General features: G+C 42.5%; 2 protein-coding genes across 7 annotated transcripts in view; one reads left to right on the forward strand and one right to left on the reverse strand.

The window, feature by feature from the left end:
- TUBGCP4 (tubulin gamma complex associated protein 4) overlaps positions 1-8,611 on the reverse strand; it is a 35,782-nt gene extending 27,171 nt beyond the window's left edge. The window contains exons 1-2 of one of the 2 annotated variants that reach the window (XR_006293032.1): positions 8,258-8,605; positions 2,406-2,534 (exon numbers count right to left, since the gene is read on the reverse strand). Coding sequence is in view for 1 of the 2 variants with exons in the window: in XM_043554090.1 (XP_043410025.1) it covers positions 2,406-2,534; positions 8,258-8,335 (207 nt within the window). In the remaining variant the exon portion in view is untranslated. Of the gene's footprint in view, positions 1-2,405; positions 2,535-8,257 lie in introns of both variants that reach the window. The other variant, XM_043554090.1, reaches the window with a different exon arrangement.
- Positions 8,612-8,627: 16 nt separating this feature from the next.
- ZSCAN29 (zinc finger and SCAN domain containing 29) lies at positions 8,628-20,787 on the forward strand. 5 transcript variants are annotated; one of them, XM_043554087.1, is made up of 6 exons: positions 8,628-8,709; positions 9,667-10,098; positions 10,584-10,788; positions 12,605-13,300; positions 15,470-15,940; positions 18,160-20,787. In XM_043554087.1, exons 2-6 carry the CDS (start codon positions 9,781-9,783, stop codon positions 19,026-19,028), a joined length of 2,559 nt encoding a protein of 852 aa, XP_043410022.1. In that variant the 5' UTR covers positions 8,628-8,709; positions 9,667-9,780; the 3' UTR covers positions 19,029-20,787. The 5 variants fall into 5 exon arrangements, with proteins under 5 accessions (XP_043410022.1, XP_043410021.1, XP_043410020.1 ...); XM_043554086.1 differs by having other exon boundaries at positions 8,663-9,169; XM_043554085.1 differs by having other exon boundaries at positions 8,663-9,142.
- The last annotated feature ends 1,836 nt before the right edge of the window (positions 20,788-22,623 follow it).

Raw genomic sequence — 22,623 nt, forward strand, 5'->3', positions numbered from 1 at the left:
CCAAACTACCCACAGCTCACCAAATGTGCCTTGCTTCTATTTCTCACCCCCACGAATGTGGATGTGTTCCACTTATAACCTTGTACTCATCTTTGTGACAAATGCCTACTCTTCCTACAGGACCCAACTCAAGCATCTCTTCTCCCAAAGCCCTTCCTAACTCTCCCTAGGAAACGAATCGCTCCCTCTTTGTTGATTTCATAACATCTCTATGTAGTGCTTGAATTGTTCTTTTGTTTATATGCCCTCCTCTCATGACCAAGAACTTCATGAAGGCAGGACCCACACTTTATTCATCTTTGTATTTCAGCTCCTAGCACAGTTCTTTGAACACAAAGTAAATATTTAGTGAATAAATAAAATCACCTCAATCCTCCTTCTAAAATCCCTTCTCCTGCCTGGCCTGGTAATTCATCAGGAGCATGAATCTGATAGTCAACATGGGGAGTGATAAGACTCTCACTAAGAGCCAATTTACAAATATGGCTTGTCTTTCAGGAAACCTGCAATTTTTTCTAAGAGCCTCTTGTAGTTTTACCAGGGCAACTGCAGAGGGAGTGGACTAGAGACCACGATGATTGGACTCTCTGGCTGCATACTGATTTGAGTGATCAGGCTCTGGTGACAGTAGACACAATAGCAGAATTCCACAACAAATGGGGTAGGAAGCTTGGACTCAGGGGTTAAAAGGCACAGTGTAGTCAGGGGATGCCACAAAGGATACTAGCAGTTCCTGAAGATAGAGGTTCACAGCTATAATAAGACCAGCATGGGCATGGGATGAAATGGAACAGATTGGCTTACAAGTAGCCAATTTTATTTTGATCTTATGGCATTCCAGAGAACTGAATGTCTTCATTTATCACTAAATGAAAGAGAAATTAAGTACGCTTTTTACTGTTCCAAAAAAGAGGCACTACAGCTATCTTTAGAATTCAGGAAAGTAAGAATTCACATATTATATAAAATCCATATAGTCACACGAATACAGGGCAGATTTTTTTTTCTATTAAATGTTATATACAAATGGGGCGCCTGGGTGGCGCAGTCGGTTAAGCGTCCGACTTCAGCCAGGTCACGATCTCGCGGTCCGTGAGTTCGAGCCCCGCGTCAGGCTCTGGGCTGATGGCTCGGAGCCTGGAGCCTGTTTCCGATTCTGTGTCTCCCTCTCTCTCTGCCCCTCCCCCGTTCATGCTCTGTCTCTCTCTGTCCCAAAAATAAATAAACGCTGAAAGAAAAAAAAAAAAATTAAAAAAAAAATTACATGTTATATACAAAAAATTAAAATGAGGCCTTTTCATAATATGTGTGTGCGTGTGTGTGTGTGTGTATAGGTTCCAACTCTGGTAATTCATGTGCCCTCTTTAATATTGATTTTATAGCATTGATTAGATTTTCACCTCACATTTAGCTTATGTTTGCAAAAACCAATTTGAGAGAATCAGAATCCCTGTCCCAGAGATGAAAATACAAGGCATTATTCTCCAACTCCTGTGCCCTACAGATGGCCACCAAAGGCCTGACAACCAACTTATATAACAGAGGGTACTGACTTTATTTCGGAAACCTTTCCTTTTCCTTTCTAGAAGTCCCTGCCTTCCTCCTCAACCAGAATCATGGTTTTAAGTGGGAAATAGTCGTCACTGAATGAGTCACACAATTCAGCAATCTTTTTACTTACCACGGACAGAATTACAGACAGTTAAAAACAAAAGGGAACTTTAAAATCTCTCTTTAAAAAAATATGAGTGCTAACACTTTGCATGAATTACCTTATTTATTTTTTCTGACACTGTGAGATAGGCACTATCATCCCTATTTGATAGGTAAGTAAGTGAGCTCTAGTTTCTGAGCATTAGGTTACCGCCAGGCAGACTATGGCCAGTCAGTGATAGAGCAGGACACAAATCCTTGACCTCTACACCATTAATTACAATTAACCCACCAATTAATGGGTAATATATATTAAGTGCTTGCTATGTGCCAAGCACCTTCTCTGATTTAACTCTTTTATTTACAAATGACAAAAATGAAACACAAAGATTTTAGTTGATCGCCTCCGTGCGACTAAGGTAGTTAGAAGCAAAAGAGGAAACAGATCTGAAATGATGCTTTATGATCTCACCTCTGGAACTGGAACTCTGCTCCAGCTCAAACTGATTTAATTCAGGTCTCCTAAAACACAGGCAAAGCATATTTCCTCTTATACTAATCTGCCTAAATTGGTCCCTGTGTATATTTTCTCCCTTGTTTGAGCTAGTTACCTAGCCTTCACTTGAATAATTCCAATGATGAGACATTCATAACGTCTTGAGACTTATTTCACATCAAAGTTTGGATTCACTGAAAACTTGACATAGCTCCTGACCTCTGGAGGTGTCCATTCCCTGACAACAGCAGCCTACCTGCTGCTGCACATGGCCCGTGTACTGTTCAATGAACTCGGTGAAGCGAATATAGTCTGTGCCCAGCCGGCAGAGTCGATTCAGGACGCTGGTTTCACTGGGATGGAGAAATGGGAAGTCCTGTGACACCTGCAGGAAGAAGAACAGTCTAAAAACATTGATGCCTGCATATCTTTGAGGTGCTTCAAATACTTAATACTATTTTTTATTTCCCTTCTCAAGATGCCCATTTAAGCTTGGTAAATTCCAAACTGCTACAAAGGTGTTGTTCCCCATCCTGACCTAATTAGTTGATGACTGAAATAGGTAGTAACACACGGTAAAGAATTCAAACACTATCAAATGTTGTACATTACAAATAAGTCAGTCGGGGCACTTGGGTGGCTCAGTTGGTTAAAGTGTCCAATTCTTGATTTGGGCTCAGGTCAACCTCCCCACCAGCAGCTACTATTACCTGTTTCTCATGCAATCTTCTAGGCATGGCCTATCAGGATTTGGAGTTTTGGACGTGATTTCAATGGTCTCCAGTGATACTGCTCAAATTGGGATCTGCAGACTTCAGGGGTTTCTCATATTCTTAAGATCTGCAAATTCTCTATAAATTTTTTTTAATTCTTTTTAATGTTTACTTATTTTTGAGAGGGAGAGGCAGAGGATGAGCAGGGAAGGGGCAGAGAAAGAGAGGGAGACAGAATCCGAAGCAGGCTCCAGGATGAGAGCTATCAGCACAGAGCCTGATGCAGGGCTTGAACTCATGAAGTGTGAGATCATGACCTGAGCTGAAGTCAGACACATAACCGACTGAGCCACCCAGGTATCCCTCTCTATAAAATTTTAAATTTTATTTTCATTTCAATTAAAATGTAAAATTAATGTAACATGCTATAATCTATAAAAGCACCTCATAACTGGACATATAAAGGTAGTGTTCATATTTTCACTTATATTTGGTATTTCATTTCACTGGGTATTTTTAATTTAAGGCCATAATATAACCTACTATGCTATATAAAGTTTCACAGCATATCAAAAATAGAAAAAAAAGTTGTAGGAGAATGAATTTATTCAACCCATTTTTTTTAAGCTTACTTCTTTATTTTGAGAGGAGAGAGAGAATGTGAGTGAGGCAGGAGCAGAGAGAGGAGACAGAGAATCCCAAGCAGGCTCTGCACTGTCAGCATAGAGCCTGACGCAAGGCTCAATGTCAAGAACAGTGAGATCATGATCTGAGACGAAATCAAGAGTTGGATGCTTAACTGAGACACCCAGGCACCCCTCAACCCCAATTTTTCACAAACTGTGAAATATCCATACCATAAAACTTACCATTTTAGCCATCTTTAGATGTAGTTTTGTGGCATTAAGTGCATTTATTTACACCTTGTGCATCTATCACCACCATCCACCCCCAGTTTACTTTCCCAAACTGAAACTCTGTAGCCATTACTCCTCCTCCTTCCCCAACCCCTTGCAACCACCCTTCTATTTCTTGTTTCTATACTTCTGACCAATCTAAGTACTTTAAAAGATTGGAAATAGAATATCTGTCTTTTTATTACTGGCTTTTTCACTTAGCATAGTGTCTCCAAGTTTCATCCATGTTGTAGCATGTAAGAGAATTTTCTTCCTTTTTAAGACTGAAAAATATTGCACTGTATGTTTGTGCCACATTTTGTTTATCCAAATCATCTGTCAAGGGACATGTGAGTTGCTTTTACCCTTGTATTTTTACCTTGGCTATTGTGAATACTAATACTATAAACATGGGTATACAAATATTTGTTTAAGTCCCTTCTTTAACTTCTTCTGAGTGTATACCTAGAAGTGAAATTGTTGTTGGATCATCTGGTAACTCTGTGTTTAATTTTTTTGAGGAGTTACCACATCGTCTTCCACAGGCCTGAACCATTTTACATTCCCACCAGTAATATACAAGGGTTCTAATTTCTCCACAACCTCACCAACACTTGCTATTTTCTGTTTTTTGATAAAAGTCATTCTAATGGGTAAGAAGTAGTATCTCATTGTGCTTTTGATTTTCATTTCCCTAATGATCAGCTATATTGATAATCTTTTCATTTGTTTATTCGCCATTGTGTATCTTCCCTGGAGCTTCGACCAACTTTTAATGAACACATACTTATCCAAGGCACAGTGTTAACATATCTAGTTTAAATAGGGAACAAAATCAGAAGTAGTTACTATTCCCAAAGAACTTAACATACTGCATATTTATATTGCGAGTACTGTATTTTGTGGATGCCATCTTTTTTTAAAGTTTTATTTATTTAGGTAATCTCTATACCCCACGTGGGGCTCTAAGTAACAACCCTGAGATCAAGGGTAACATGCTCTTCTAACTGAGCCAGCCAGGTGCACCCGTGGATGCCATCTGTAAATAACAATAAAAGCAGTAATAAATAGGCAAAGAAGAATTTTTCTGTTACTGAATCCACAATAATTTGTTTAGGAATCCACTTAACACAGATTTTAATATCACTGCTAACCATATCTTCCAGTTAATAACTTATGAGGTAACATGACTTAAATGCTTAAGAATCTGTCTTTGGAGGGTGCCTGGATGGCTCAGTCAGCTAAGTGCCCTACTTGGGTTCAGGTCATGATCTCAAGGTTTGTGAGTTTGAGCCCCACATCAGGCTCTGTGCTGACAGCTCAGAGTCCTGAGCTTGTTTCAGATTCTGTGTCTTCCTCTCTCTCTGCTCCTCCCCTGCTCGCACTCTCTCTCTCAAAAAAAAAAAAAAAAAAAGATTAAAAAAAATTTACAATGTCTTTGGGAGGCCAGTCTAACTACTCTGTTAGTGCTATGTGTCCCTTCAGGCTGGATCTATAGCCCCCAGTAAAGCCTTGCCTGTGCCTTTAGAAAAAAAAAAAAAGAAGCCACCATGAGTTGCCTCTTAACTTGCTTGAAATCTTAGGCAAGTTATAATACCTGCCTGTGCCTCAGTTTTCATACCCATAACATGGAGATAACAATTGTGAAGGTTAAATGTTAATGCATGTAAAGCCATGCACATAGCAAATGCTTGATACACGTAAGCAATTTTTTATTATTACTTTTTAAAAAATATTTTTATGTTTATTTTTATTTTTGAGAGAGAGAGAGAGAGAGAGACAGCATGAGTGGGGGAGGAGCAGAGAGAGAGGGAGACACAGAACTTGAGGCAGGCTCCAGGCTCGGAGTTGTCAGCACAGAGCCTGATGAGGAGCTCGAACTCACAGTGAACTCACAGACCGGGATATCATGACCTGAGCCGAAGTCAGACACTTAACCAACTGATCCATCCAGGTGCCCCAGTAATTTTTTATTATTAACACAGATCTACCCAGTTATCAAGTGATGCTCCCATCAAAACCGGAATTCTAAGCAGTGCTTTGGTGGCAGAGTTTTACAAAAGTTCAAGGTCTAGTTATTCTGAAACAGCAAACAATACCTTGAATTTATTGGTACCATCTGGTGCAACCTACTTACATGAACAGGCATTCTCCATACTAGACTTACTGAAGTCAAAACAGAATATGCAGCCACATCTGCAGCTGTCATACTATTATTAAACTCAATGTTGGGGATTTAGTTTCAGCACAACAATAGTTATGTCACATTAGATCACTGGTTCTCAGAGGCAATTTTGCCCCATTTGGTAAATATCTGCAGATATTTTTTATTGCTACAACTCAAGGGGTACTACTGGCATCTAGTGGGTGGAGGCCATGAATGCTGCTTAACACCCTATAATGCACAGGCAGGACACAACCCCCAACAAAGAATTATCCAGCCCGAAATGTCAACAATGAGAAAGAAACCAGGCTGAGAAACCGTGCATTAGATTAACGTCATTTTGAGTGCATCCATTTGGTAGTTTTGTTTACTTTGTAAAAATATTTGGTTTTACAGGGTTTTTTTTAAGAGCAATAAATTGAGCTTACACTCAAATAAATTTGAGCTTTTACTTAGGTTAAGGTGTACGCATATTCAGTATTACAATAAAATGAATTTTGTCAACATTAGGCATTCATGACAATTTTCCCCTTTATTCAAATGTGAAAACACTGCAGAATGTATCAATATTTTCTGTTTTTAGTAGTCTTCTTTTCTTCCACAAATATCTGAACACCTACCAAGTGGCAGAAACTGTGCTGGCTACATAGATGAAGAAAACCACTGTAGTCTTTGCTGCTATGGGCAACCTATGTGGGAGAAAGACTATACACAGGTAAAAACTAATATAAACTGTGATAAGTCCTATAAGGGAAATAAGTTGTTGTAATGGAGAATAATGGCATAAGGGGAGGATACTTAAAGAGATGGTCAGAGAACATTTTTCTGGGGTGACTTTGAAGCTGACACCTTAAGAAGGAAAATATCCAGGGGCACCTGGGTGGCTCAATCTGTTAAGCATCCGACTTCAGCTCAGGCTCTTACCTACGGTTCATGAGTTTTAGCCCCGCGTCGAGCTCTGTGCTGACAGCTCAGAGCCTGGAGCCTGCTTCAGATTTTGTGTCTCCCTCTCTCTCTGACCCTAAGGAAAATGGGAGACTTGAGACTTTTTTATAAAAAAGAAAGGAAGGCAACTATCCTTCCTATACTTTATCTTTTTACTTCAGTCAAGCACCCACAAATACTTCCTATACAGTTTCTTCCTTTATGCCTGCCATTGTTAGTTTTATAGGGGAAAATAAATAACAAGAGGAATCTGACTTATAGGTTTTATAGAGGAATGTAATTTTTCTGCTCTTCTGCAGCCTATACTGGCAATTCTTATAGGAATAGGCATGACTTTTTTTTAAAGTTTTTATTTAAATTCCAGTTAGTTAACATAAAGTGTAATACTAGTTTCAGGTGTACAATATAAGGACACCCAGTGCTCATCACAAGATCACTCCATAATCCCCATCACCTATTTAGCCCATCTCCCCACTTCTCTTCCCTCTGGTAACTATCACTTTGTTCTCCATAGTTCAGAATGTGTTGCTTGGTTTGGAATAGGCATGACTGTGATATGACAGTTAGACTCAAATCTTGCCATTACCAGGACTAGCCGCCACAAGTTCTCTGGGCTTCAGTTTGCTTTTTTGTAAATAAGGGCTAACAATACCTAAGTTACTAAGTTATTGAGAGGACTGGATAATTTAAAAAAAGGCAGAAAAGAGAGGTTCAGACGCCATAGCCAAGCAGGCCTGAGGTTCAAGACCAAGCTCGCTAATTACTAGCTACCAGATACAGGAAGTTGATCTGTGAATGGAGATAGGTGATCCTGCAGATTGAATGAGATAATGCATACAGTACCTAGCCCTTCCTCCTTAAACATTTCTGGTTACGTGAAAGCCTCCCTTCCAAATTCTCCTAGTGCAGAAATTTCCAGCGAAAGGAGTAATGAGGGAAACACTCTCATTCATTTTTCAGACAACAAAAGTAGCTGACCTCTTACTATGTTAGGCGCTACGTATTTGGACGAGCTTTCAAAACTCACTTTAAAGCACTGCAAATGGGTGCGTGAAAATGGGTGAAACTCGCCTTACATCCAGTTCCCCAGCAACACGCGCTCAGACACCTCAACCTTAGGCCCGGTCGCGAGCTCCCTCCCCCTCCCGAAGGCGGGGCCCTCCGGCACGGGCCTTCCAGCCGCCAGCCTGGGCCCAGCCCTCTCCAGATGCGGTACCGCGCGCAAAGGCCCCCTCCCGCACTTCCCCCGTGACTAGTCTAGGACACGCCTCCGAATCGCCTCAGCCTCTGCAAGCCCCACCCCCCGCCCTCGCAAACTCCTCCCCCGGGCACCGGCTTGAGTACGCCCATTACGCGCTCGCGAGTTCCCGCGCTCTGAGTCTGACCGTACCTGGAGGCCACTCCTCTTGTTCCACGTGAAAATGGACCCTGGGTATCCGCTCAGAGCCAAGAGTAGTTCGTGGATCATTCCCGCGGCGGATCTCGAGTCCTTATATCCGTCACCCCCTCCTGCAGCGCCCCTCCAGAGGACCACGGAGGCGAATGCTGCGTTCTCTGCAAGCGCCCAGGCCCCTGGGATAGGCTGTTCGTCCTGAATCCCAAGTGGCAGGACAACTGCGGGAAGAGTGGAAGGGAAAGGGTACGGGATAGGCGCGCCGCGTCCCGGAAGTGTGCCGCGCTCAGCTGGGCTCGCTCGCTCGCTGCTGCAGGGGCTCTGCTGGAGGAGTCTCCGTAGCTGCCCTTGCGCATGCGCCCGAGGCGCCCGAGGCGCCCGTTCGGACTTCCGGTTTGAGAGCTGGACTGGGAGGCTGCAGAGCCGGGTTGGGGCCCGACCCTAAGAGGGTGAGGCAGGCCCGGGGGCAGAAATGCAAGTGGGTTGAGGGTCAGCCCCGAGAGGGAGACGCCCCCACGGGTAGTCGGAGGGTGCTCTCAGGGCGCCTTGGCCTGGTCGGAGGCCTCTGGAGGGACTGTACGACAGCTCTGAGAGTGACCTGGCCGGAGAGAGCGAAGACAAAGAGGCCGGAATCCCGCACCCGCCGCTCTTTGAGCTGAGCCCCCCTCCCGCGAACCTCGCAGCCCTCCGAGCCCCTGGCCAGCAACCGAACTCGTCATCAGAAGACCCATTACTACTGCCCTCTCGGACTCCCTCTCTCCACCAACTGTGTGTGACTCCCTACGCCCACCGGCCCTTCTTCAGGAACCAAAACCAGTCCTCCCAATGCGCGAGGTTTCCCGTCAATAATTCCCGAACAGTTGCTGATCGTTTACTTCTGCTGTGAGGGAAAACAAAGACCAGTATTCAGTACTTGATTTTTGTCCCGGGTGGGAACTGGTAGTTGTGGAGTCTGAGGGGGCGGGGAGGATGTAAAGGGCCTCTGGAAGGACTTGCAGAGGTACTGGGAGAGATCAGCTGCGACCCGCTGGACAGAGGCTTTTTGTTGCCTTCAGCAGGATGGTGACTTGCCTTTAGATCCTTCTCAAGCTCCAGGTTTCCCATATGGTTCAAACTCAGTTTGCAACATTGGTCAGGGGAGCTAAATGGGATCAGATTTGGGGGAGGTGGAAGAAGAGCAGACAGTACTTTATTCTCTGCTGCTTCCCGGGGCTGCTGTGGAAGTCACCCAGAAATGCAGCCTTTGAAAGGTCTCTTTCCTTCATGTTCAGTTTTGGCTTGCTATCCTGAAGTTGGTGCTACCTCAGATGGCCATGTGGAGTATATGGGAAAGCAGGCCAGCTCTTGGCAAGACTTTAGACCTATGAGTGTATTTCTTCTGATAGTGCCATCTCTCTCTACCCTAGGAAGAAACTCTTCTTACAGTGAGAGACTCATCTGCAGGTGATTCTCCAAGGACATGGGAAAATAGGTGTAAGCCCTCGAACCCTTAAGTGGAGAGGAGCTGCTTTCTGCTGTGAATGATGGCCAAACCCACTCTGAGAGGGAATGGCCCTAACTCTGAGACCTTCCGACAGCGCTTCAGGAGATTTCACTACCAGGAGGTAGCTGGGCCCCGGGAGGCTTTCAGCCAACTCTGGGAACTTTGCTGTCGTTGGCTAAGGCCGGAGGTGCGCACCAAGGAGCAGATTGTAGAATTGTTGGTGCTAGAGCAGTTCCTGACCATCTTACCTGGGGAGATCCAGGATTGGGTACAGGAGCAATGTCCAGAAAGTGGAGAGGAGGCAGTGGCTCTGGTGGAAGATTTAGAAAGAGAGCCTGGAAGACCTGGAAGTTCGGTGAGAAGGGAGGGGGAATTCTAAAGTGTGTGACTGGGAAGGGGCAAGGATAAAGGGCCCAATTAAGATATAGGCAGGTTTAAAGAGGGGCACAATCTCCTTTGGTGATGCTCATTCTTCTGGTCCTGGAACAGGTAACTTTTTCAGATAGAGCTTGTCTGGAGATGCTACCTGGGTGTACTTTTGCTGCCCTGTCACAATGAGTTATTCATGGTTTAACGGTGTTTTTCCTTACGAGGGAAGAAAGGGGAAGTATTTTTTAGCTTGTAGTTGGGTTTACTAATTTGATCTTTTCCTTCTGGAGTTCCAGCTGCTCTAAGCTCATGGAGTAAGAAAGACCCTTGTTCACTGTTAAACCCTCTCCCCTTCCCCCCAACCCTAGCCATGTCCCAAGAGGATGAGCTCTTTTGGGGTATTAAATAATCTCCTCTGGGAGTGCCCCTCATTATAACCTTGCAGTGACAATTAATGGGGGTTGTTTCTAGGTCACAGTCTCTGTGAAGGGGCAGGAAGTGCGCTTGGAGAAGATGACACCCCTGAAATCATCACGAGAGTTATTAAGTGTTCGGCAGGAGTCAGTGGAACCCCAGCCCAGGGGTGTAACCAAGAAAGAGAGGGCAAGAAGCCCAGACCTGAGACCACAGGAGCAGATGAATCCAAAGGAGAAGCTCAGACCTTTTCAAAGGAGCGGTGAGGAGTAGATTCATATGGGAGGATAGGATGCCATTCTAAATTGGGAAGTAGGGTTGGGAATAGTGAGTGGGAAAGGGATTTTAGGAATTGAGTTGAAATTGTAGAGTATGCAGTTGTTGGAGACCTCCTGAAGGTATGTAGTTTAGCCCTCTGTTATAGTATTCTCATATTTCTTCTTGACGAGTCTGCCAGAGGATGGCTCCCCAATTTTTTTCAGAATTGGAACTATTTTATTTCCTCTTGGCAATGATGATACTAGGTCAGTATTTTCTAGATAAAAATTCTTTTCTATACTTGAAGGCACAGCCTCCTTTCAGTCATTTTCCTTCTCCAAATTAAACTGTATTTTATTTCCTTAAGCTCTTCCCCAGAAGTGCCGTTCTTTAAACTTACTAAGTTTTTGTTATTCTCCCTTGGAACCTTTAAGTCTTCCAAATATTATGTTAATTGTGGAGAACTAAATTATATTATTCCAGGGAGGGGCCTGGTAGGTACAGGCAGAATAGGAATTTTACTTTTGAATTTCACTATGTTCTCTTTCAGTATAGCTCAACTAATTATTTGGTGATCATTGTTTACTTGGTAACTCCCAGGACTCTTACAGCTTTCCCATTGTCTTTGTGGCTAGTGCTTATTGTTGTACCTGATTTTGTAGAACTCGTTTTTCTTCTTTGTACTTGGTTGAACTCTATTTTTTTGTTTTTTGTTTTTTTAATCATTTAACTTGAGGTTGTTTTGAATTCTGATCTTATCGTCTAAGATGCTAGCCTTCTCAGCAGTTTGTAAGGGCCTGTTTAGTAATTCAGATGCAATTCTACATAGAGACTTGCAGAATTAATCAGTTATTGAACACCTACATGTATTCTGATGCCTTGCAAGGTACTCTGCAATAAGCAAAGGTGCCTATTCTCAAAGAGCTTATGGTGTGATTGAAAGCAAATATTTGTTCAACTTAACTGTATTGAAACCATGCCAAACAATGACTTGTTACTCAAGTTGTGTGAGTATAGTAGGGGTTTGGCAGAGTGGGCGATGAGGGAGGGCAGTAGGGAAGGCTCATGGGGGGCTTTGGCAAATACAGCTTCTCATAGAATGGGTTCCATTTGGATAGGAGGGACTTAAAGGAAAGGCACAAAGTGATGAATAAATGTATGCTGCATTCTGGAGGGGAGTCTGATATGAATGGATAGTGCGTGGTAGGCATTCAGGTTAAGGTTCAACAGTATAGTGTTTGAAATGAGGAAGCAAGAACCTGGAGTCAGGCAGGACAGTGACTGTTGCAGTTATCTGGGTGTGAGAGGATAAGGAGTCTAGATTTGGATGGTGGCCGGAAGAACAGAGGACATACTAAAGTGAAAAACTTTTAGAACTTGGTGATAGTGTGAAGGAAATGGATGAGTTGAAGTCCCGCCCGCCCCCCCCCCCCCTCACGCCTGCTCCTCTCTCTCTTGAAATCACTCTTGAGTTTAGTTTTCTAGCCCCAAGCAGAGAACTTACAGGAGACAGGAGGTGCCTGTTCCCAACAGTGCCAAGTGGTGAGGAAGGCTAGGGAGCAACATGGAGCATAACTGTTTGCTCTGAACACGCAAACAGAACCTTTTCCTCTCTTGTCACCCTGCACTGGAAAATATTCTCATTATTTGAGGTTTTGTGTACTTTCTCCAACCCACTGAACTTTCTGAAAACACTTCCTTAGACACTTTCTTTATAAAAGCCTCTTGGATTAAAAAAAAAAAAAGGCAGATCTGAACTCAGAGGTGTTTTTATGATCAATCCAAATTATGATATCCTTTGTTTGCTTCCCTGCAAGCAGGATTTCCATTTCCTAAATCCGGTGTGGTCTCCAGATTGGAGCAAGGAGAGCCATTGGTCCCTGCTCTGGGCTCCAAGGAGAAGGAACTCTCAAGAGGCAGTCACACAGGAGATAGACAAATGCATGCTGATCTGTTATCATCCAAGAGAGAGAGAAGGACCTGGGTGGAACAGGATCACTGGGGCTTTGAGGATGAGAAGGTAGCAGGTGTGCACTGGGGCTATGAAGAGACCAGAACTCTCCTTGCAATTCTCAGTCAGACTGAGTTTTATGAGGCTCTCCGAAACTGTCACCGAAACAGCCAAGTGTATGGAGCTGTGGCTGAGCGGCTCCGGGAGTTTGGCTTCCTTCGGACCCTCGAACAATGTCGGACCAAGTTCAAAGGTCTCCAGAAGAGTTATAGGAAAGTCAAGAGTGGTCACCCACCTGAGACCTGCCCCTTCTTTGAAGAGATGGAAGCCCTGATGAGTGCCCAGGTTATTGCCTTGCCCAGTAATGGATTGGAAGAGAGAGCCTGTTACTCTGGCCTGGTGGGCAGTGATGCTGAGACTGAGGAGCCAGGGCAGGGGGGTTGGCAGCATGAGGGAGCAGAAGAGGTCATGGCTGAAGAGTCTGACAGTGATGAAATGGTCCAGGAAGCCACCCCCCAAGACCCCGACAACTTGACTGCACCTGTTCTTTTTCGAAGCCCAAGTGGTAAGAAGTTTTCCTTTTGGGGGTTCTGTGGTTACATCTGAGGAGTTATGGGACTGAATGTGCAGTCAGCAAGTTTAATGTCACCTGTCGGCTTTGTCACTTAAACAGAACAAAGAGGTACCTTCTCAGTTCTATCTGTATTCCATTCTCTTTTGTGGGAAAATTAGATAATAGTAAGTAGGGAATAATTTTAGATATTTTAAAGAAGTACACTTAGAAAATTCTAGAGAGCTCTTAAAAAGAATATCATTCCTGGGGCCCCTGGCTGGCTCAGTCAGTGGCGCATGTGGACTCTTCATCTTTGGGTCATGAGTTCAAGCCCCACGTTGGGCATGGAGCCTACTTTAAAAAAAAAAAAAAAAGTATCATTTCTTCCATTTCCTTATTAAAATGTATTTTTTTTCCTGATTATAAAATCATTTACTGCTGAGAAAAACCCAGAACTATATTAGCTTTAAGGAGAATATTTACTGAGCACCTTACACAAACTGGTGTTTTATCTTTTATTTCCCCACTTCTCAATGTCAATTTATTATGTGTTCCTTTCTACATAGCCTAGCCTAGAGAAGGACTGCCTGAAGTTAGAAACGTTTTCTAAGACTCCTCTATGAGATTTGCAACACACATAGTAAGAAATCTTGTTTTAACACTTTGTTGAAATATTATTTGCCTATGGAACTGTTTTTAAGTGTTATTTATTACTGTTGATATAAGTTGTATAACTATGTTGTTATGGAAAGAGCACCGAAATATGAGTCAGGAGGCCTTGTTTCTAATCTTGACCACTCATCACCTAGGCGACCTTAGTTATCTGACCATTTCAAAGTTTGTTTCCTCACATGTAAAATGGGGCATGGCAGCAGGACTACATCTGTAAAATTGCAGTTTCACTGTGAAGTGATTTTTTTCCTTTCATTTTTTTACTATATGTGTTGTTACTTTGTGTTCTACTCTTCTTGTCTTCCTATCTTCCACTTTTTCCTTTCTCAAAATCTTTCATTCTTTTTGTCACTGGAGTAAGTGCAGGTAAACCACAGATGTGGCACATGTGCTAGCTGCTATTTTCATTATCTTTGTTCTTTTCATCTTTTTCCACTGCTTTTTCTGTTTTTCAATTCTTTCCTCCACTCCTTTACCTGCAGTAAGCAGAGGATAATGGAAGCAATGTCCTCTCCAGTTGGCTGGCCAGTGGGAGGAAGACTCTGTGAATCTCCTTTCCCTCTACCATGGGGACCTTCAGGGAGCAGAGTCTGTAATCATACTGAAGTAATATTAGCCCAAGGCGGCGGGGGGGGGGGGGGGGGGTGCTGCAGCACTAGTAAATGTTCAGGACAGGAGATGCTGTCTGCGCTGCTTCCTTCTTTCTGGCTTCCAACCAGTCCTTCAGTCTTAAGGATAATAAGGTGCATTACCATCAGGTCTTCTCTTGTACCCTTCAGGTCTTTGCTGTTACTGGGGTTGCGTTTTTGAGACCGTGGCAAATGAAGAAGGGTCCTAATAGGGATTAGGCAAGTGTGAAAGAGACTGTTCTTTGGGGTCTTGAGTCATTCTTTGGAAAACTTAATTCATAAGGAAGTAGAGCTGGTGGAAAAAGAATGATCTGAGAAGTTAGGGATGACTCATGACAGTGATTGACTGGGTCTTATTCCTTTGACCAGTTATTTTCTAGTTAGAATCAAAATTCCAGAGAATCCCCATACTAGAAGAATGGGGAAAGACATCCTGTACTCTTGAGTCAGTGTATGTAATGGCTGTTTCAGTGATCTGGTGGAAAGATTTATTTGTTTAACAGAGAGCGCGCGCGCGCGCGAGAGAGAGAATCCCATGCTGACAGTGCAAAGTAGGAAGCAGGGCTCAAGCTCACAAACCGTAAGATCATGACCTGAACTGTAGTCGGGTGCTTAACTGACTGAGCCACCCAGGCATCCTCCTTTTTTAATGGCTAAACAGAATGTAGGAATAAAGGTCCCTATGAAATTGCTATACAATATAGAGAAGCAAAACATTCTATAATGAGTTTGTATAGACTTGGGAAACATGAAGTGTTTTTATTTTTTCACCTAGAAGTCCAAGCTTAGGTGATTTTTCATCGTGCACTTGATAGGGCTGAGGAATTAAGGCTATAAAGCCCTGCATTAAGTGGTGCTGAAATTTCTTTTCTGGTGGCAGGTGTACACTGGGGTTATGAAGAGACGAAGACTTACCTTGCAATTCTTAGTGAGACTCAGTTCTACGAAGCCCTCCAGAACTGTCACCGCAACAGCCAGTTGTATGGAGCAGTGGCTGAGCGGTTATGGGAATATGGATTCCTTAGGACACCAGAGCAGTGTCGGACCAAGTTTAAAAGCCTACAAACCAGCTATCGGAAAGTCAAGAATGGCCAAGCACCAGAGACCTGTCCATTCTTTGAAGAAATGGATGCTTTGGTGAGTGCCAGGGTTGTTGCCCCATCCAGTGATGGCCAGGAAGAGGAGACTGCCTCTTGCCCCATCCAGGAGGTCAATGAGACTGAAGCTGAGAAGCAAGCTGAGGTGGCAGAGGAGACCATAGAAGAAGATTCTGAGGATGATGAAGAGGATACTGAGGTACCCTTAGAGGTTGTCATGACCCGTGCTCCAGTCTTATTCCAGAGTCCCAGTGGTAAGATCCTTTTACTTTTTTTTTTTCTTTTAATTTTTTTTTTTTTTTTAGTGTTCATTTATTTTTGAGAGAGACAGAGACAGAGCGTGAGTGGGGTAGGGGCAGAGAGGGAGACACAGAATTTGAAGCAGGCTCCAGGCTCTGAGCTGTCAGCAGAGCCTGACGTGGGGCTCAAACTCACAAACCATGAGATCATGACCTGAGCTCAAGTTGGACACCCAACCGACTGAGCCACCCAGGTGCCCCAATCCTTTTACTTCTTAAGATTTAAGTAGCAAAGGGGAGGCAGTGGGATTTAGGAGAAAAATCCACAAACTGAAAACCAGAAGACTGGCCTCTATACCCAGCTCTCATGAATTCTTCTTGTGACCACTTTATCTCTTCTCCATGTTTCCTTCGTATTAAAACAGCTCAGAGGGTATATAAATGATTCACCTGACTTGCCTTCTCATACTACAGCATCAATCTGATTGCTGCAGACTTTATAAATTTGCTGTCTACATCTGAGCTGTTAGACAGTTTACCTAGCAGGGCATATGAAAGCTAACATCTCCCAAATAGCATGCTGTATACTCATAGTGCGATGAAGTTGATTTTAAAGTTCATTCTTATTAATGCTTTTTCTTCTAGTTCCGCTACGTATTACCAGTTATATATCTGCTTTATTCACACATATGAAAACCTGATAACCTCTTTCTTCAGATACAGCTGGGCAAAAGTCTATGATTCCTGAGAGAATTGACCCTTTGAATCTTAACTGCTGTGTCAGAAAAAGAAATATTTCACTATGGCTTCCCTCCTTGTGGGAAGAATAATTCTGATTTTGGAGTCATACATGTACGTGAACCTGAATTCTCATGTCCATTAGTCAGCCGAGTGACTCAGAGCAAGTTATTTAACCCTGTAAGTTTGCTTATATATTAAGACCTACCTTATTAAGATTGACATAAACGAGGTACTATGGTGAAGCACCTAGCACAGTGCTTAGGCACATAGTAAGTATTTAATAAGTAATAATTTTCTTTTCCAAAAGTTCTTTAGATCTGCATTCCTCAAGGGTGTTCTGTGGAGCATTATGTCCATGGGGATATTAGTATGTTCCACCAAAAAATGCCTTCTATGTTTAGGAAATGCTCGATTACTCTCCTTGGAGGCTCACAGTGCATACTCACATATTTAAGGTTTTGAGATTAAACTGAATCTAACAAATCTCTATCTCATGGGGCATCTCATAAGACTGGGCTCCTGGGTAGAAATACTGTCTTTCAGGGGTACATAAGCAGGCTGACACTCAATATTTCTTTGCTCTCAGATTTAGCTCAGAGAATTTGGGATCCAGAATTTATCTGAAACATCTGAAAATTCAAAGTCCATTCACAAACTGAAAATCTGCAAATATCTACAAATTCACATAACCTGGGCCTGGGAAGCCTGGTGTTTGGTTCTTAGAAGAATATTAAAGGGGTGTCTGAGTGGCTCAGTCAGTTAAGCATCCAACTTTGGCTCAGGTCATGATCTCACAGCTCATTGAGTTTGAGCCCCTCTGAGCTGTCAGCACAGAGCCCGGAGCCTGCTTTGGATTCTGTGTTTCCCTCTGTCTCTGCCCCTATCTCACTTGTGCTCTCTCTCTCTCAAAAATAAACATTAAAAAAAATTTAAAAAATTTAAAAAATGTATTAAAAGCTTAGCTTGGACATTAGAGTAGTGCTTTTGGAACATTACATGATTATTTTTCCATGGGAAAAGAGAATGTTTTAGGGAGATACTTTCTAGCAAAATTTCTCTCTCAGAAAGCCTTCTGTTCTTTGAAAGACACCAAATATTTTTCTACTCTTTTTATTTCAACATAAAGGAATTTGAGGGGAAGGGGACTCATGTAGCTCTTTTGGATATAGGTGTTTCTCAGGGTTTTCCTGGGCATTTATGGACATATCTTAAAGCTGGTAAGTTTTACTTGTTATACCGAGAGGATTTTCTGAAGATCGTGGGTATCCAGGGAGAGTTAAAAGAATATATTAATCAGTCCCTGTAGTAGATGAGAAGCATGTGATAGGTTACTAACTAGAGGAGTAAAAAATTGGAATTTTAATTGATAGTAGTCATTTGGGATCTAGTCCTTCCTAATTTTTACCTTTAATAATCTAATGTGATACTTGCCTAAACCCTGGCACATAATATTGAAGAAATGGATAACTTCTAAAATTCTATTTTCATATCAGGTTTTGAGGCTGGATTTGATAACGAAGAGAATGTAAAACGAGATATTTCTGAGGAAGTACAACTACATAGGACATTACTTGCAAGGTCAGAAAGGAAAGTTCCCTGGCATCTTAATCAGGGTAAAGGCAGTGACACTGAATGTAGATCAGAACGACAGTGGGAAAAGACCCCAGGGGAGAGAAGAGGAAAATCAACACTCCCAGAAAGGAGTTTAGGTAAAGTTCTAAATCATCAGAAACCTTATTTGGGAGAGAGACCCTATAAATATCTCAGATACGGCAAAAGCTTTGGTCCGAACTCCCAACTCATGCATCAGATATCCCATCAAGTGGAAAATCCATATAAATGTGCTGACTGTGGGAAAAGCTTCAGTAGGAGTGCACGCCTCATTAGACACCGGAGAATCCACACTGGAGAGAAACCTTATAAATGTCTTGACTGTGGGAAAAGTTTCCGTGACAGTTCAAATTTCATCACCCATAGGAGAATCCACACAGGAGAGAAACCGTATCAATGTGGTGAGTGTGGGAAACGCTTCAATCAGAGCTCAAGCCTTATTATTCACCAGCGAACCCACACAGGAGAAAAGCCCTATCAATGTGAAGAGTGTGGAAAAAGCTTCAACAACAGTTCTCATTTCAGTGCACATCGGAGGATACATACAGGAGAGAGACCCCATGTGTGTCCTGACTGTGGAAAGAGTTTCAGTAAGAGTTCTGACTTACGTGCACATCATAGAACCCACACAGGAGAGAAGCCCTATGGGTGTCGTGATTGTGGCAAGTGCTTTAGTAAAAGCTCTGCTCTTAATAAGCACCGAGAAATCCATACACGAGAAAAACTTCTGTCACAGTCGGCACCTAAGTAAGCTCCTGAGAATTTAAAGAAAAGAAATATATCAAAATGGTTGGAAAAAGTCTGCCAATAGTGAGATCCATCTCCTATTCTCTGCCCAGCTAGCTTAGGAAATACTCTAGGATTTACCCCACCCTTTGTTCCTATGTTTTTCCTGGATCTATGAATCCCAAGGCAGTCATCTTAAGAATGAGAGGATGATTTCAGTCCCTCTCCTTGCCTGTATTTGAAATGACAGATGACACCTTTACCTCTCAGTGCCTATGTTGTTCCCTTAATAGACAGGACTAGACAGTAGATCCTATAGTTTTGATATATACCCTTATTTATTCATCCTGTTATTCAGCTGTATTTCAACTGGAAAAAATTATCACAGCACCATTTCAGGGAGAAGTTGTGAGACTTTTCTAATTGAGTGGGTCTAGCTCTTTATATAGTAAAGGAAATGCAAATAAGAATGGCTCTTCGTGTTCACATAAGCCTGTGCTCAGAATGACATTTGTCATGCACACTTCATTTACCTTACACGAGAGTTTAATGCCCACCTTGACTCTGACCTATTAAAGAATTTGTCAAAAGCCTAGGTGTCTATATGGGGAAACATTGTAAACCTTGTATAAATACTGAGTTATGAACCCTGAATTTCTTACTTTCTTCCAAGTCTTAGATGTTCTCGAATAGAGTAATATTTAGAGCATCTAGTTTGATCTTTTTTTCTTCTTCCATCTCATCTGAATTTCATCTATCTCTTGTCCAGACGTGCAAAGAGCAAGCCAGCTGGATATGTTGAGAGAGAAAGCAGTTAAAGCTGCCAGTAGGGAATTGGCTGTGTTCCACACACTCCAGCCACCTAGTTTAGTGTTATGTACCCCATGGGCACTTAATACTAATCTGCACTGAGCAGAAGCCACTGCCATGTTCCCATGGATTAGGAAACAGACCACTTTGTGCCAACAACTCTAGCCTAATGGCAGGGAGGACAGATTATTTTTGGTCACTGGAGTTGCCAATACTTGCACACATGCACACACACACACTCAACTGTACACACCTATTTTTAGAAGCTCTCAAACACAAGTATAATTCTGATCTATGTATAACCAAATAGTATTGAATTAATTGCCCATATATTCATAGTAGAGCACAAGGTAAACAGACTCTGTCCTTGTCCTTACAGTCTAAAACAGATGACAGTGACATGGACAAACAATAAATGCACATGTAGAGCTGCAACAGTTTTAGAGAAATCTAGAAATATAGTAACATTATGCATAAATGTTAAGATCTAATGCATTATAGTTTTCTATAAGAAAAATCTGGGAGGTATTTTTTTCTCTTTATTCAGGAAGGCTTCATGAAACAGCAAGTGTTTAAAGGAAGGAGGGTTACTAGTAAATTAGAGTGGGATAAACTTTCCAAAATAAATCACAAAACTGAGTTCTGAGTGGGTGAGAAATGGGAAAATTGGGGAACAAGGTATTATGATAGAAGAAACACCAGTCTAAAGCAGTGCCTCAGGATCTGAGATGGTTTAGTAAGTGTGCTAGAATGTTTCTGAAAATGAGAGATTACTGTCTTTAGTATATTTATGTGTAGTTGTGTGTAAAAAGCATCGGTTGGTGTATCAGCAGATAAGAATTCTGGTTCCAGATGTCTTGTGTGTAAGTCAACCTGTTTGTATCCATCTCCCTTTCTGTAAATCAGAATAACGTTTACACCTTAATCTGCCTCTCAGGGATACCATGTTAATAAAAAATTATGTCTATAAAGTACCCAGTGTTTCTTTCTGGTGTTTCCCTCCCCCCCCCACCAAATGTACATGTGCAAGTTATTAAGTTGCTGCTGCGAGGAAAAGATACATTTTTACCTGCTTTTTTAAAGCTCCCTATGTGGGCATACTAGAAATATGCCTGTTTGAATCTTTATGTTCTAGACTGAGAAACAAATTAGGAAGTGGTAAAAGAGAAATTAGAATAAAAATCATTCGTTGGTATCTGTATCTCTATTCATTGGGACAGTCCATTAGGGCCTATGTCATAACTGGGCATGGAGAGTAAATCTTATTTTAAAACACCCAGGACCATCCCTCCAACCTACAGATGAAGAGAATGTACAAAAGGAATAGGGCAAAGGCAAACTCTTACTGGGAAATGCCTATTTCATCTCCAACTAGCTTACAAACCATTTTCTGCTACCCAATCTGCCACTCCTGAGGCAAGAAGCAAGAAATAATAGTCTACACATTCTAAGAGAGAAACCAAGACTACTGTAGGTGGAGCAAGAGGATCTGTGCACCCTAACCTGCCCTTTTATTTTTTTTTTTTCATTTTTTTACGTTTATTTTTGAGAGAGCAAGAGACAGAGCATGAGTGGGGTTGGAGCAGTGAGAGAGGGGGACACAGAATCTGAAGCAGGCTCCAGGCTCTGAGCTGTCACCACAGAACCCGACGTGGGGCCCAAACTCATGAACTGTGAGATCATGACCTGAGCTGAAGTCGGACGCCTAACCTACTGAGCCACCCAGCCTACCTGCCCTTTTAATACTCATAAGAAAACCTTTGTGGAGACGGAGCGGCATGTGTACAAAGGAAGCAAGAATGTATTAGCAGGAGCTAGATAGTCCTATCCTCCTCAGTTGTTTCCCTAGTGCTGTTATTTCTTTTTCTTCATTTTTCCCATGGAATAATTTTTTTAAAAAATAAACTCTACCCCCAACATGGGGCTCAAACTCATGACCCCAAGATCAAGATTTGTATGCTCTAATGACTGAGCCAGCCAGGCACCTGTCATTCTTCCTTTGATTGCTTGCTATGGCCAGTGCCACAGAACTTAATAACATAGGTTTTCTCTGTATTGCCATTTCTCTTTTACTATAATCAGAGTAGGGAGGCTGAGTCTTATCAACTCTGTAGAGAACCAATTAGGAAAGGGACAATAAGAGAGGGGCACTTGGCTGGCTCAGTCAGTAGAGCATGTGACTCGATCTCGGGGTCGTGAGTTCGAGCCCCATATTGGGTGTAGAGATTGCTTAAAAATAAACTCTTTTAAAAAAAAAGGCGGGGGGGGGGGCGCCTGGGTGTCTCAGTGGGCTGGACATGTGGCTTTGGCTCAGGTCATGATCTCATGGTTTGTGAGTTCGAGCCCCTGGGCTCTGTGCTGACAGCACAGATTCTCTCTTTCACTCTCTCTCTTTCTCTCTCTCTCCCTCTCTCTCTCTCAAAAATAAACATAAAAATGCTCTCCCTCTCATGCTCTCCCTCTCTCTCAAAAATAAACATAATTTTTTTTTAATTTTTAAAAAATGTTTATTTATTTTTGACAGAGAGATAGAGACAGAGCACGAGCAGAGAGAGGGAGACAGAATCTCAAGCAGGCTCCAGGCTCCGAGCTGTCAGCACAGAGCCCGACGCGGGGCTCGAGCTCACAGACTGCAAGACCATGACCTGAGCCGAAGTCAGAGGCTTAACTGACTGAGCCACCCAGGTGCCCCCCCAAAATTTTTTTTTAAAAAAGGAAAGGGAAGATGAGATATGAACACTCAATTCTTCCATTATTCAATTCAAAATCTAAAATGAAATCTACTCCTATATACTCAAATAACTATCCAG

The sequence above is a fragment of the Prionailurus bengalensis genome, chromosome B3, assembly GCF_016509475.1.
Source record: "Prionailurus bengalensis isolate Pbe53 chromosome B3, Fcat_Pben_1.1_paternal_pri, whole genome shotgun sequence".
In the NCBI taxonomy this organism is placed as follows: domain Eukaryota; kingdom Metazoa; phylum Chordata; class Mammalia; order Carnivora; family Felidae; genus Prionailurus; species Prionailurus bengalensis.